This window comes from Rhinolophus sinicus, chromosome 2 (genome assembly GCF_057876585.1).
Source record: "Rhinolophus sinicus isolate RSI-liver-muscle chromosome 2, RSI-T2T, whole genome shotgun sequence".
In the NCBI taxonomy this organism is placed as follows: Eukaryota; Metazoa; Chordata; class Mammalia; order Chiroptera; family Rhinolophidae; genus Rhinolophus; species Rhinolophus sinicus.
In genome coordinates this window covers 37,185,202-37,200,553 of record NC_142502.1, presented here as the reverse complement: position 1 = coordinate 37,200,553, position 15,352 = coordinate 37,185,202, and the positions used below count along the sequence as shown (strand labels likewise).

The following is a 15,352-nucleotide window of genomic DNA, read 5'->3' as shown; positions in this document are numbered from 1 at the left end:
AAAAGAACATTATCATTCTGCCTGAGACAGGCGGGAGTTCAGAAAACTTACCTTCTGTAAAACCTGTTAGGTACGTGAAGAAAACACCACACACAGCACCAGCCCACTTTCTGTAAGGTACATGTCATGTGTACACACTAAAAGCTAACCCTTAGTGCCTCACACATGGTAACATGTTTAAAGTTTCAACAGCCCTGTGAAGCAGGTAGTGCTGGTTATCCCTAATTCACAGGTGAGGAAATTCAGGCACAGGGAAGTGCAATGACCGAGCGGTAGGGCTGGGACGTACCCCAAGTGGTCCGAACCAGGGCCCATGCACCTAAACCTCATACCATGCTGCCTTTCAACTTAGTTACTATTGCTACCTCCCTCTTTTCCAAGTTCACTGCCAGGAGTATGTGTTACTTTGTAGACAGAAAAAGTAAAAAAAAAAAAAAAAAAATTCAGTGTGAAAAATTCAGTGTGAAATAGGTCAAAAATAAAGAATAAGAAACAAACAAAAAATCACCCCCCTTATACTGAATTACACTTAAGGAAACCCAAGCCTCAATGTTTCCATCTATATAATGGAGATAATCACAGAGGCACCCTCCTTTGTTGCTTTGAGGATTAAATGGTGAGCTTGATCCTGTGTAACTACTACCAGTAAGACAAAATGTTTCCAGATGTAAACAGATTAACACACACATATGATGACAAAAAATAAATCATAAATAACAGAAGGCAGAAAAAGAGAGAACAAAGGCAAGTAGATAATATAGTTAGATATTAATCAAACTGTATCAATAATCACTCTAAATGTCAACTACCTAATATATTAATTAAAAAGACAGACTGTCAAACAGATTTTTTTAAAAAGACCTAATTATATGTTGTCTATAGAATCCCACTTTATATATAAGGAGAAAGATAGATTAAAAGTAAAGGGATGGAAAAAGATATAACATGCTGATAATCAAAAGAAAGCTAGAGTAGCTATTAAGTTTAGACAAAACAGAATTCACAGCAAGGAAAATTATCAAAGAGGGGCATTATGTAATAATAAAGAGATCAATTTTCAAAAGACACAACAATCCTTAATGTATATGTACCTAACAGCATCAAGATATGTGAAGTAAAAACTGAGAATTGCAAGGAGGAATAGAAGAACCGCAAGAAGTAGAAGAATTCACTAATGGAGCTGGGGATTCCAATATCATTCTGTCAATAATTGACAGGTCCAGCATGAAGATAATCAGTAGGGACATAGTTGAACAGAAAAACACACACCATCAACCAACTGGATATAATTGACATCTACAGAAAACTTAATCCAACAAAAGCAGAATATCCGAGTATGTTTTTCTCAAGCTCACACGGAATATTCACCAAGACCACGTTCTGGGCCAGAAAACACCCCTTAACAATTTGAAAATAATATAAATCATACAAAATATGTTCTCAGATCCATAAATAAAACATAGGTCAAAGAAGTCTCCAGAAAAGTTCAGAAATATTTTGAACTAAATGAAAAATACAACTTACCAAAATCTGTCGGATGCAGCAAAAGCAGTGCTTACAGGGAAATTTACAGCATTGAACCCATATTATTAAAAAAAGAAAGATGCAGAAATCAATAATCTACGCTTCCGTCATAAAAAAAAATACTAGAAAAAAACTAAATCCAATGAAAGTAGAAAATAATAAAAACTAGAAGAGAAATCAATGAAATTAATAACAGGAAATCAATAGAGAAAAATTTAAAAAGTAACTCAAAAGCTAGTGTTTTAAAAGATCAATAAAATTAATACCTTTAGCAAGTTTAAAGAAAATAAAAGGGAAGACACAAATTACTAACATCAGAAATGGAAGAGGGGCCATCAGTAGTGATCCCACAGACATTAAAAAGGATGTTACGAACGATCTATGATAACCTAGATAAGTGGACCAGTTCCTTGAAAGACACAATCTGCCTAAACTCGTACAAGAAAAAAGAAACTATCTGAATAAGCCCACATCTATTAATGAAACTGAATCAATTAATAATCTTCCAAAATAGAAAATAGGTTCACTGTTGAATTCTATCACATTTAAGGAAGAAATTATACCAATTCTCTACAGTCTCGTCCAGAAGACAGAAAGGAAAGGTATACATCTTAACTCATTATGAAAACAGCATAACAATGATATCAAGACCAGACAAAGATATCACAAAATCTACAGACCAATATCTCTCATGAACATAGACTCAAAAATCCTCAACAAATATTAGCAAATAAAATCCAACAATGTATAAAAATAATACCACAACGAAGTGGGATTTACTCTACGTATGCCAGTCTGGTTCAATATTCAAAAATCAGTTAATGCAATCCATCACACCAACAGGATAAAGTAAAAGAACAGTTACTGTGGCATTATTTATAGAGGCAAAATCCTAGATACAACTTGATATCCATTCATAAGGGGAAAGTCTGAATAAGTGATGGTAAAGCCATATCAAAAATTATTATGGAACTGTTAAGAATAGTGTTTCATTCTGTATTCAACTAGAAAGATAATCATAGTTATACATCCTCTTTTGTAAAGAGCATCTTCTTTTGCAAAGAGGAAATAAAAATTCTATGCACATACGTTTGATGCATCATTATAAACACAGAGACATCTAGAAGCATAGCCAAAATGTTAGCACTGGTTGAGCCAGCAGATGAAACTGAAAAAGGGTACAGAAGGTAGATGAGGAAGTAGTTTGCTTTTCCTCTGTGCAGCTTTGTGAGGTTTGATTTGAATCATGTGTGGCTTTGGAAGTTTAAACTATGAGTCCAAAGTAGCCAAAAGATCCCATCTAGAGTGAGCCCTCCTATTCTCATTTTAAAATTACAGACATCTGCCAGCATAGTCCGTATCTTGGCTACTTATTCAACTTTCTCAAGATCATTCTAGTATGCAGCTGGTCAGGAAAGCTACCTCTACTTTGAATAGTTATCCAGAGTTTCATTAACATATAGCATGACATTTGGAAACTTTGAATCAGATTAAGAAAATATCCTAAAAATTCCACAAATTATTTAAAACAGACACATACCTTTTTTCTTCAGAAGAGTTCATATTTTCTCCATAAAGAAGTAAGGTAAGTCCTTCTTCTATGGATGCAATTCTTGCCAAAATATCAGCTATATAAATTAAAGCTGTTTCAGAGCAATTTGAAGCAGGCTGTACATTAAAAAGATAAATCATACAATTTTATGACATGCTACCATATCACAGACTAAAATTCAAGGGTGGTAGTATATTCTAATGAAGTTATATTACTACAACAAAGAGAAAGTTATGAGTTTTGGCTGTGAAATAATGTCTGAATTAAATGTTTCATTAGATATATATTCTCTTAACAGCATAGTTGATGAGGCAAATACAAACAGGCTTTTTACCCAAACCAATTATTGTTTATTAAGACAGTTGAGAGAATCGCTGCTCCTACTGGTTTTTACAGGTCTGATAATTAAGTTCACGGAAAAAGTGCTACATACACCTCACTGCTGAGTATCACTATGGTCACCTTCGAAGTACTCCCCTTGGGAAGCTATGCACTGACACCAGCGCCTAGTCCACCCTTCAAAGCAATTTTGGAACGCTTTCTGGAATGGCCATCAGAACTGCCGTCGTATTACCCTTGATGTCCTAAATGTCATCAAAATGTATTCCTTTCAATATTTCCTTTATCTTCGGGTAAAGAAAGAAGTCATTGGGGTGCAGATCAGGTGAGTAGGGAGAGTGTTCCAATACAGTTATTTGTTTACTGGCTAAAAATTCCTTCACAGACAGTGCCGTGCGAGCTGGTGCATTGTCGTGATGCAAGAACCATGAATTGTTGGTGAAAAATTCAGGTCATCTAACTTTTTCATGCAGCTTTTCAGCACTTCCAAATAGTCAACTTGTTTAACTAACTGTTTGTCCAGTTGGTACACATTCATAATGAATAATCCCTCTGATATCAAAAGAGATTAGCAACATCGTTGCCACAAGCTCGGGAAAGTAATTGTCAGACCTCCTATACCAATTAGCCTGTGGTAAAATTGACTTTCTTATATGTTGTTTCTCTTAAAGTCACAGAATCTATAGATGATGTTAAGTGAGGACTTACTGAATAGAGAAACACCTCCCTGCCAGAATTAGGAGAAAACATCAGAGAAAAATATAACCTACTCAGAAGAGAGGAATTTATCAAGTAATTTAAAACTTTCCAGGATGAGGGAAACATATGCAAACAGGGAAATATTATAACCTCGTTTAGAAAATGCAAATGATGCTATAACTGGAATATATGAGAAAGAAAATAAGTAGGATACAAGAAAATGGAAAGCTTGGTAAATGTCTAGTTTAAAAGTTTGAAATTTATCTAGCAAGAAACAAGCAGGAAAGCATCATTAACAGCCTTAGTGGCAACATAGAGGATAGGCTAGAAAGGTGAAAAACTGTAAGAAAGTAAGAAAATTATTTCAATATTCCAAGCAAGGATTTATCAGGATTTAAACAAAAGCAGTAGCAATGGGAATTAAGAGAAATGCATGGATTTCAGAGATATGTAGGAAAACAAATCTACAAGTCTGAATTACAAATTGAATGAAAACAATGAGGAAGGAGTGTGGATTTACAGTAGTCCTGCTCCCCATGCAGGAAATATGAGCAAGCTTGAAGAAGTGGAGCATGGGCAGAAAAATACTGTTTTTAAAATGGTGAGTTTGATTTCCTCATCGAATAACTTGAAAAGGTGTTCAGCAGGCAGCTAAAGACGAATCTGGAGCTTAAGAAATCTAAATTTAGGAGTTAACTATACACGTATATCTAATCCAAGGGACTATAGGAGATTATCCAGGAAAAGTGTACTAAAAGAAAAGAAAGTGAATCTGGTCCTGAATCCCTGAAGAAAGCAAGGACTTGGAAGAGGAGCCCTCAGAAGTGACAGAGAAAGAATGGAAAGAAAGGGAGGGGCAACATGGTCCATTTAGAATTAATTTTTGTGTACCATATGATGCTTAGATTGAGGTTCCTTTTTTAGCTTATGGATGTCCAATTACTCTAGCATCATTTGTTAAAAAGACCATCTTCCCTCCATTAAATAGCTGTAGTATCTTTGTCAAAAAACAGGAAGAAAAAAATAGAATGATTTTAACTCTTTCACTCCATTGATTTCAAGGTGTGTTTTTTCAAAATGTGTCAGAAATCCACAAAAAACACAAAGTTGATATTTTGTGTTTATGTGTTTAATAATAACAATTTGAGCTGCTTTGTATATAAATGCCATTATTTTTATGTATAAAAATTTCGGATACATTCATTCAGATATAAACGAATGTCACAGCAAAAGGTTTAAGAAGGCCAAGTAAACATAACTTCTTAATTTCAGAAGTTATCTACTGTGTTAACAATCAGGTAAATAACAGTCTATAAGTGGTCAGTAGCTACATATTTAGGAGGTTATGGGCAACAGCAATCAAAGCAGCATCAGTGATATAATGGAGGAAAGATCATAATGCAATTATTTAAAAAACGATTGGGAGGAGAGGGAGCGAAGACAACAATGGAATCCTTCCATAATTAAAAGTTCATCATTAGAAAGATAAGATATTAAGTGGCAGATAAAGATGTACACTGGATAATCAAGAGCATTTCCCATCCCAGCTATGAGACAGACTCAGACATACTTACAGGCAAAGGAAAAATGCCAAAAGAAAATAAAACACTAAAGATATATGAAAGCAAAGACACAAAAATAGCTATGGTATAAGATCCAAGAGCACATTTCTCAGCTCTGGTATGTGGTTTATATTTCACAATACTATATATATTATGACATTCTATTATATTAAGCTGTATTAGGTAACCTATTTGTTTCTTCCCTACTTATTTGTTTTCCCAGGGTTGCCTGTAAGATCATCAACGTAATTTATCATTATATGTCCTTAATCTCGCAGAATTCCATACCTGGTACCACATTCACATAAATGCTTAATGTTTTCTAAATAAACAATGAATACATAAATGGGTGAGCAGCTGCCCAGTCTATTGAGGGGTAAGCGTAAGAGGCAGATGCAATCAATAAAAACACTACATAAAACAGACAAGGAAAGGCAAAAACCTTTAGCTTATTGACAAGCTTTAAGTCATTCCCCAGGAGCTTAAATCATCAAAGTGAAGGGATATGGACAGACAGCAGTACTAGCAGTGGTACCAACTCTGCCGCCTGTTAACTATCTGCCCTTTAACATGTCACTTCTTTGAGCCTCGGTTGTAAGGATTAATTTATATAATGTGAAGCAGTATACTGTACAAACTGTAGAGACACATATACATGTTTAGAACTGGGATGTTTGTAAGCTTTTTTCCTAAAGTAATACTAGTTCTTCTTATAAAACAGCTGGCTTTTCAGAAAAATAATCATATTTCCAAAGGCTATAAAATTGCCGTTAAGACAAATACTAAAACATTCACAAGATTTATTAGATTTGCAAGACAAATAGCTTCTTAACAGAATAACTTTTTTCAGTCCTTACAATTTGCAGATCTAAGCCTAACTAGGAAAAAAAAATTTAAGATGTTATATGTGTTTTTCTCCCACACTGTCATAACTAATAAATCCATTGACTGCATAAACTTAGGCCTTAACAATAAATAAAAATCTGTCAGCATAAAATACATCTGTCTAAGGAAAGATGGTATAATAAAATAGTATTTCAAATATATAAAATTTAGAAATAAAACCCCATTGAATATTCACTAATACACAAATAAGAGACTTTTTCTCTTTAGTAAATACCAACCTTAGTGCCTTTCATTAAATCATGAACAGGCTGAAGAAGTGCCTCAACTACAATGTTGTTATATAAGCACCCGATTGCACATTCTTTCTGATCACAGAGTATCCGTAGAACTTCAGTCACCATACTTGCAGGAGAATAATTCTCTGTAAAGCAAGAATAATTTCTTATTTTAATTAAAACTTTAAACATGAAGTACTTCATGTATGTTTTATTTATGGTTTTAGCTATTGCTGTTCCAAAAAGCCCATCATCAAGGTTAAATAGTTTAAAAATCACAAACTCAATGTCCAAAGGATGATGTATTACCAAATTATAACCTGAAACTTAAGGAGATTAAGAATTAGCTTAACATATCTTCAAGTTAATAAAAAGTGAATAAATGACAAATATGAATGCCAAAAGATAACACTGTAAGGTTATTTGCAGTTTGAAATTAAATCATTGCTTGAAAGTGAGGATGTGGTTAGAAGCAAATTTATAACTTTTCTCCCCCGGCAAACATTTACTTTCACTTTTATTATTATATGTAATATTTACTCTTGTTCTTTTTCTTAAAAAGTGTATTCAGGTGTTGATCTGGTAGAAAAGTAGAGTCATTAAGACAAAATAGTCAAAAAGAAGGCAGAGGAGAATTTTCTTATAGACTAGTATACTTCTTGTGATACCATAAAACCAGTGAAATGAATAAGCATTTTTAAGATTTTCTTTTAAATATATATACTGGAAAATACAAATACACATAAATGTAACAACCCGAATGGTCATTAAAATAGATATGATATTTTCAGTTTTATAAAAAAATGTATTTGCAGAGTATTTTACTTAATATACTCAGATTATTTTACTTAATATACTCAGAAAAAAAGAAGAAATTAAGGAACCAAAAGCCAGCAGTGTAAGATTGTCCTAGTAAGATACAATACTAAAATAACACCAAAGTTCTCAATTTGTTACAATACTCAATACTCCATAAACACATTAAGACTTCAAGTCAATACTTGACAAAAAGAAAATGAAAAAGGAAAGTTAAGTGATTTTTTTTCAACCAGCTCCAGATGAGAAACCCTATTTGCGATGAGGTATCATTGATTAGCATATGGCCATTCATCCATTCATCCAATTGTCTACTATTTTTGAGTGTCAGACACTGTGCTAGGCAATGTAGACAGAAGTAATAAGACAAAAACAATCCACTAGATGGTAAACCAAGACATTAACAAGTAATTATAACAAAGAAGGACATTTTTTTGTCATAAAGGAAGCACAGAATGCTGTAGGAGCACACAGTGGGGAACCTAACCAATACTTTATACATGTAAATGCTGTAAAGGCAAAAAGAGTGTGAGAACCATTGTTAGGACAAGTATGCCATTATAACTGCAAAGATAAAACCTACCAATTGACAGATGTGTTATTATAGCACTAACGTAAGGCCCAGACCATTTTTATCCCATGATTGACTCAGACTCTGTGCCAGTATTTCTAGAGTAACCTCCAAGTCTAAGACACTATAAGTCTATAGATTATGGGGGTGCTTTGTTAAAGTATTTCACTTTGGAAACTTTCATTGATATTCAAAGGAAAAATTCTGTTATCTTTTAAATGTAAATGTTTAAAACACTTTAAATATTAAACACTGAAAGGCATTTACTGAAAATCATGAAGCTTTTTTGGGGAACTGGGGACTTTATTCTTTAGTAAGAGAAGATCATGAAGTTTTGGATGTGAGCTGAAAAAAAGCAAGCTGATCAAAACATCCAGGAAAATATAAAGAATACAAAATAGCAAGAAAAAATACATTTGTAGCTATCAATCAAACTTCCCTTAACAGCATTACTTAAGAACATCTTAATGTTAATAAAGAACAACATTAAAATTCTCAGCAAAATTGACTCCAAATAAAAAAGCAGATTAGGAACATCTTAAAACATCAATGAACAAATTTAAATTACATGGTTTACTTCCAAAACCAATGTAATTTGTTACAAATAATACTGGATTTTACGAAACCTCTCTACTAAACTAGGTCAGTCACTCAAAACATCTAGACAATAGACTATTAGAGTATTTTCAGATGTTTTCTATTTCTCTATTTAAAATAGAAGCAGAATTACCTAAATGTGCAGCTGATGTTATCTTTGGACAACTTGGTGAGTAATAGATAAGTTGGATAAACAGAACCAGAAGATCCGTAAGGCAAACTGAATCTTCAAAAAAAGAAAAAGAAAATTATTTTCTGGCATAGATTTACAACTTACAAAAATCTAACTGAGCTTCCATCCTCCTAGTCTGAGCTTTCACAGAGACTGGTATAATCAGGGAGAAAGGGGCTATCGTCTAAGATCGAAGACTCCAGAAGAACAAATTAGAGTAAATTAAAAGGTGATAAGGCAAGTGATGCAGTAGGTGCGACGTGAAGGTATAGTTTTACCATTTACATTGAACCAATCACTTAATATAAACCTACCATAGGAACATCTATGAATCTGACCAGGACTGCTTGATTTTATTCAATTAGGATCAGTGCAATTCAGCTTAATGTGTTGGTCCAGCTAACTTATCAGAATCAAGGTCAGAAAACTTTTTTCTGGACCAGGTAGTCACTATTTTAGACTTTCTGGCCAAACAGTTTCTGTGATAAATAATTCTGATGTTGTAGCACTAAAGTAGCCATAGATAATATGCAATGAACAATTCTGGCCATTTTCCAATAAGACACTGTGTACACCAAACTGGTATATATATTTTTCACATCACAAAATATTATTTTATTTTTTTCCACTAATTTAAGAACATAAAAACTATTCCTACCTCACAAGCTATACAAAACAGTGTTATCAGATTTGGCCCACCGGCTGTAGTTTACCAACCTCTGCTACAGAACCTTCACATAAAAAGATTCTGGTGAAAGCACATGTGAAACTTAAAGGTAAACGCTGACCTATGATAATACAGTAGAATAGATCTCTCAAAACTGAGTTTAGAGATGACCTGTGATATTTGATAGGACAAAATGTAATGTTAAAAGTTAATATAAAGTGCTAAATTACAGATGACAGACATATAAACATCAGTTGAATAACTGCAATAACATCACAAGTATATATTAAGCTTTCTATGTCTGCTAAGTTTAACCATATGCTATAAAACACCAGCACTTTTCTTGAAAGTCAGTTCTCTACTGAGTGCCCATTATGCCTAGAATTACACTACCACGGGAAATACAAGAGAAGGACATATAACAGTTCCTTTACTCAGGAGCTCACAATCAGCCTAACATGATTTAGGTAAATAAAACAATTAGGAAACAGTACACAAAAAAAGTGTTCAAAATGAAGATACTCTGTAACAGGATTGGCAAACTATAGCCATTCTGGACTAATTTTGTAAGGCTGGCAAGCTAAGAAAATTTTTTTTTTTAACTTTTAAAGGCATGTAAAATGTGTCAGATGTCCTCAAAACCATACCCAGAGTCAATGATTTACTAGGAAGACTCACAGGATTCAACATATAGTTGTACTCCCAGCTATGATTTTTTTTTTTTACAATAAAAAGATACAAAGCAAAATCAAAAAGGAAAATGTGAAGTCCAGAACAAAGCAAGTAAAAGCATCCAAGGGTTCTCTCCCAGTGGAGTCACACAGAATACATTTAATTCTTCCAGGAATGAGTTGTGACAACACACATGAAATGTTGTCTACCAAGAAAGTTCATTAGAAACTCAGTGTCCAAGGTTTTTATTGGGGGTTGATCATTTAAGTACCCTTTGCCTAACACATATGAAGACTCTGGACTCCCAAAAGGAAAGCAGGAATAGAGCATAAACCACACTGTGCATACAAACATTTTAGGCAGAGTGAGCCACTCTTATCAGTTCTAGAAATAGTGAGATTATCCAATTTCCCAGTTGCCAGCCAAGGTCTGACATTGTAAGCAGGCCTTTCTAAGGGTAGCAGTCTCAGGCATGCTGTGGTAACTCTTTTTTGCACACATGAGCATATGCAGGTGCACACGCATGCACACACACACACACACAGACACACACACACACACAGAACATGCAACACAGAGTATGCGGCCCACAAAAACCCAAAATATGTACTGCCTGCACATTACAGAAAACATTTGCTGATCTCCATACCATATCCTAGTATAGACTTGAAGTTTTAAGGGAGGTAAGGAAGATAACTAACTAACATCATGTGCTGAAGTTTGATGAGGAAAACTTTAAAAATGGACTTACGGTAACAACAACACAGTAAAATATCAAATGTCACAGGGCTTTGCAATTTATAAAACAGTATTCTCAAACCTCATGTTTTTGATAATCACAAAAAAATCTGTGATCCTAAGACACTGATATCATTATTCCATTTTTACAGATAAAGAAAATGAAACAACTAATTTATAGTTTTAGTAGTTTTATACTACTAAAACTACGTCTTCAAGTTCTAAATCCAGACCTGGATTGCTCAGGATTTTGAAAGGCAGAGAGAGAAATAAGGTAAGCATTAAAGACTGGATGAATAGAAAAAACTACACATGACAGAAAAAGCACATACTGAAAAAAATAATGTAACACTTCAAGGTGTACAAGCCATCAACAGACTAAAAGAGTATGTTGCCAAGTGCCCTAGAAAAGACCATGCAAAATCTCCAAGTTCTAATAATCCATAGTCCATAAATCTTATCATACCTGAGCATATTCATTTATCCTAGTTGTACATACCTTTTTTATTCTTCAGCTTTATGGGAAATAGCTTTCTGCCTTGTGTATAGATCAATAATCTTCCCAAAAGGCACAGTGAATGGATGAAATAAATATATTGTAATTCTCGCCCTGAATAGTAGAAAGTTTTCTGTTTGTTCCCTTAAGAGAGAGGCAAACAATTACATTTATTTTAATGCCATTATATTTTATAGTACCTGTCTTCATTCCCTTCTAAACATTCAACAAGTTAGCAGTCTATAATGGAGACACTTGGTGTAAATTTTAAAAAATAATAATTTTCCTTACCGTTTCCTAAGATCCTTTAAGACCTAAATCTCTGGAGAAAAGCATTCGCTATAAAATTTAACAATCAGAAAAGTATAATATATACACAGTGTCATTCTAAAACAAATACCCTACGATTACCAGAGTTATCATCTATCATCAAGAGAGACTTCAAGAGTAAGTTAAGGGAGGGAGGAAATCAATAGAAAACATTTGTTAGTATTTAATTTTACCAACTAAAAGTCAGTGCTACAAAAGGTATTTATAACCATGTTAGCAAATGAAATTAGAATCTCTAAAATAATAGAAACCTTCAAATATACATCATTCATTCACCATTCATTCATATATTCAAGACCTATTGAGTATGTGTTTTATACAAGACCTTGAACTATTCGCTGGTGTCAAAAACCAATTAGAAACATGACTGGGCTTCCAATTCAGAGTATGACAGTCTAATGTAGCCAGAGAATGGGGAGGACAAGTGGTAGAGACAAGAGGCTAGAGGGTATAAAGGCAGAACATGGAAAACTTAACCACAGAAGGAATATAGGCCTTCTTATAGAGACAATTGGGACAATATTAAAGGGTTTTAAGCAGGAAAGTAACAAACAAATATGCATGTATAAAACTGATTCTAATGCAGCACAAAAGGTGGATGGAAGAAGGTCAAAGCTTGAAATAAAAATCATCAAAAATATCATAAACAAAAGTCTCAGCAAAAAGAATGAAGAGCAGATAAATAAAAATACCGTGTTTCCTCAAAAATAAGACCTAGCCCAACCATCAGCTCTAATGTGTCTTTTGGAGCAAAAATTAATGTAAGACCCGGTCTTATATTATATTATGTAAGACCTAGTCTTATGGTAAAATAAGACCGGGTATCATATCGTATTGTATCGTATCGTATTAGACCCGGTATTATGTAATAGTAAAATAAGACCGGGTCTTATATTAATTTTTGCTCCAAAAGACGCAGTAGAGCTGATGGTCGAGCTAGATCTTATTTTAGGGGAAACACAGTAAATGTTCAATAAAATAAAATCAGCATGGCTTAGACAGGACTACCTGTGGACTGGGAAAAAGTAAGAAAATTCTGAAGTTCCTAACTTAAATATCTGTACATAGTGAATTTTTCTTCTATTTAAGTTAATTCTAAAGGGTAGGGGGGGAGACAGGTCTAGAAGGAGAAGATAATGATTTAAGCCCTTAACATTTAAATATTGAAATGCCCATGGACAGTTATGCTAAGTACAATATGAATACATGGGTCTAGAATTCAGGAAAAGAGTGCGGACTTAAATATTTCAGACGTAATATTTGAAACCATAAGGGTGAACAGGCTTCCCCAAGAGAGAACAAGTAGATTAAGGTGAGAAAAGAACAAAGGGCAAAACTTCTGTGAATACAAACATGAAAAGAAACGAGGTTGTTCTCAAGTGATTCAGAATTTGTTAGATGAGAATGAGGAAATACAAGAAAGAATGGTACCAGAAAGTGAAGGGAAAAGGTCAACAGAGGCAAGTGCTGTAAAATGAGGACAAGAAAGAGGGGAGGTTGATAATGGGAAGGTCGTGAAGTGGCAGAAATAGGAGCCTCATTTCTGCAGTGGAAAAATGAGTAAGAGGTGGAAAAAAATGAGGCGTGGGTGTATAGAGAATACTTGGAGGATTTTTCTCTTAAGGGAAACAGAGAGGTAAGGTACATGTGAATTTGCTCAGTTTTTTATGAAAGATAGTAAGTAGGTTTAGAGGATGCAGCAGAAGGTACCAATAGAAAGGGATACACAGTAACAAGCAAAAACACAAAGAACACCAGACAGGAACAGAAGAGCAAATGATCAACCGTGAACACAAGGATAGCTCCTCATTCATTGTGGCCCAAAAAAAGGGGATATTGAAAAAAGCATATAAACACGCATTTGTATGCACAGAAGCAGGACATCTGGGGAATTTATATCTGGAAAGTGCCATTTTTCTAGTGAAGTAGGATGAAGGTCTCCTCTTGAGAGAAAAGTAGCCAGAAACAAGGCAGGGGGCTTGATGAGACTGGTGAAGGCTTACAGTAGCTGTTATGAAACACTGAAGAAAGAACACCTAAGAGGATCCCAAAGCAACACAGACAGTAGCTGAGGTTAGAAAAGTATATATGTGCACTATCAATTTACATCGCAAACACTCTGCTTAATTTCCTGAGGACCAGAAAAGATGGAAGGTTGAATTGATCTAAAGTTGGGAAACGGCAGGCAGAAAACTCTGAAATAAAAAAGAGCAAAAATTTTGAAAGGAATGGTAGAAGAATGCAGTGAAACACCCTAAGAAGAAAGGGAAGAAGGAAAAGAAGTGAAAGGCTGGGGGGGGGGGGGGGGTTTAAAGGGGTGGGAGAGTGCAAAAAAAAAAACCTAGATAAAAACATTTTAAAATCAAGAAGTTAAAAAAAATCTATAAATTTATCAATGAGGTAAGTTGACACAAACTTAACTATCCTTTCCTTTTTATCTTTTAATTCCTTTCAAAGAATAAATTCTGGTTTTTGCTCTTTCTCCTCCACTATGAAACACTAGCTTTTGAAACCCATTAGTTATTGGTCTTAAACCATTTTTCTTGCATGAGTTAGATAAAGAATTTACCCAAGGATAAAAAAAATAAGGTATCTTCATACTCTCAGAGGATTTACTATTTGCTTAGAGAAGTGACATAAAATAAAAATAACAGAATGATAAATACCTAATTTATATGACAGGTTGTGTGAGGTAAGCAAAAATATAAAAAAAATTCAGAATAGGCAGAAAATCCTTCTTGAAAAATTTAAAATAAAGTGCATTTTTTCACAATAAATAAGATATACATTCATGTATGGGACTATGGATTGGGGCAGTCAGTAGCAGTAGAATGACAAAGGTGTTCAGGCATTGGTATACAGAAGAATCTGGCTGTAAAATTCACTTTAATCAATAATTAGAAATAAGATTAGAGAGAGAGAGATTAGGGCTAGATTACAAAACATCTAGGCTATTTTAGCTCAGAGTAGGGATAAGCAGAGAAGAATCACAGAGTGGAGTAGGTTGCCCAATAATAAAACAGTATTTTGTAGAAATTTTCCTTCTACTAAAATGCATAAGTGACGATTAAATGGCTGATAGGAAAAAGTGTGAAGTATATTATTGCTGTATACACAGACTAGGGCATATACTCTAGGATGAACTGAAAAACTGCATTTGGTAAGAATCAGTATAGTAATACATTTTTCAAATGTAGATCTGTTACAAAAAGCCATCATTATGATATATCTTTTAAATTTGTGAAAATATTTTACATTAGCAAAAGTAATCTAATTTATCACGATACTAAAAACTAAAAATAAAAGTTATTACTAAGCTATTTTTATTAATAAAATGTATTATTTTTAAAAGTATGTAACAGAGAAAACTAGACTTACCACAATGCTTTGAATGTCCCAAAATCTCATCAGCTTTCATGGTCTCACATAACTCAAAGTATTGAACACACTGCTGAACTGCTGTAGTTATCTAATAAAATAATAACTTATTAATTAT

General features: G+C 33.8%; 1 protein-coding gene across 1 annotated transcript in view; it reads right to left on the bottom strand.

Moving 5' to 3' along the window:
- The window catches only part of TBC1D32 (TBC1 domain family member 32), a 182,894-nt gene that overhangs the window by 121,941 nt on the left and 45,601 nt on the right, over positions 1-15,352 (bottom strand). The window contains exons 13-17 of the mRNA XM_088795491.1: positions 15,235-15,325; positions 11,530-11,670; positions 8,915-9,007; positions 6,801-6,943; positions 3,065-3,192 (exon numbers count right to left, since the gene is read on the bottom strand). Coding sequence (XP_088651617.1) covers positions 3,065-3,192; positions 6,801-6,943; positions 8,915-9,007; positions 11,530-11,670; positions 15,235-15,325 — 596 coding nt within the window. The remainder of the gene's footprint in view (positions 1-3,064; positions 3,193-6,800; positions 6,944-8,914; positions 9,008-11,529; positions 11,671-15,234; positions 15,326-15,352) is intronic.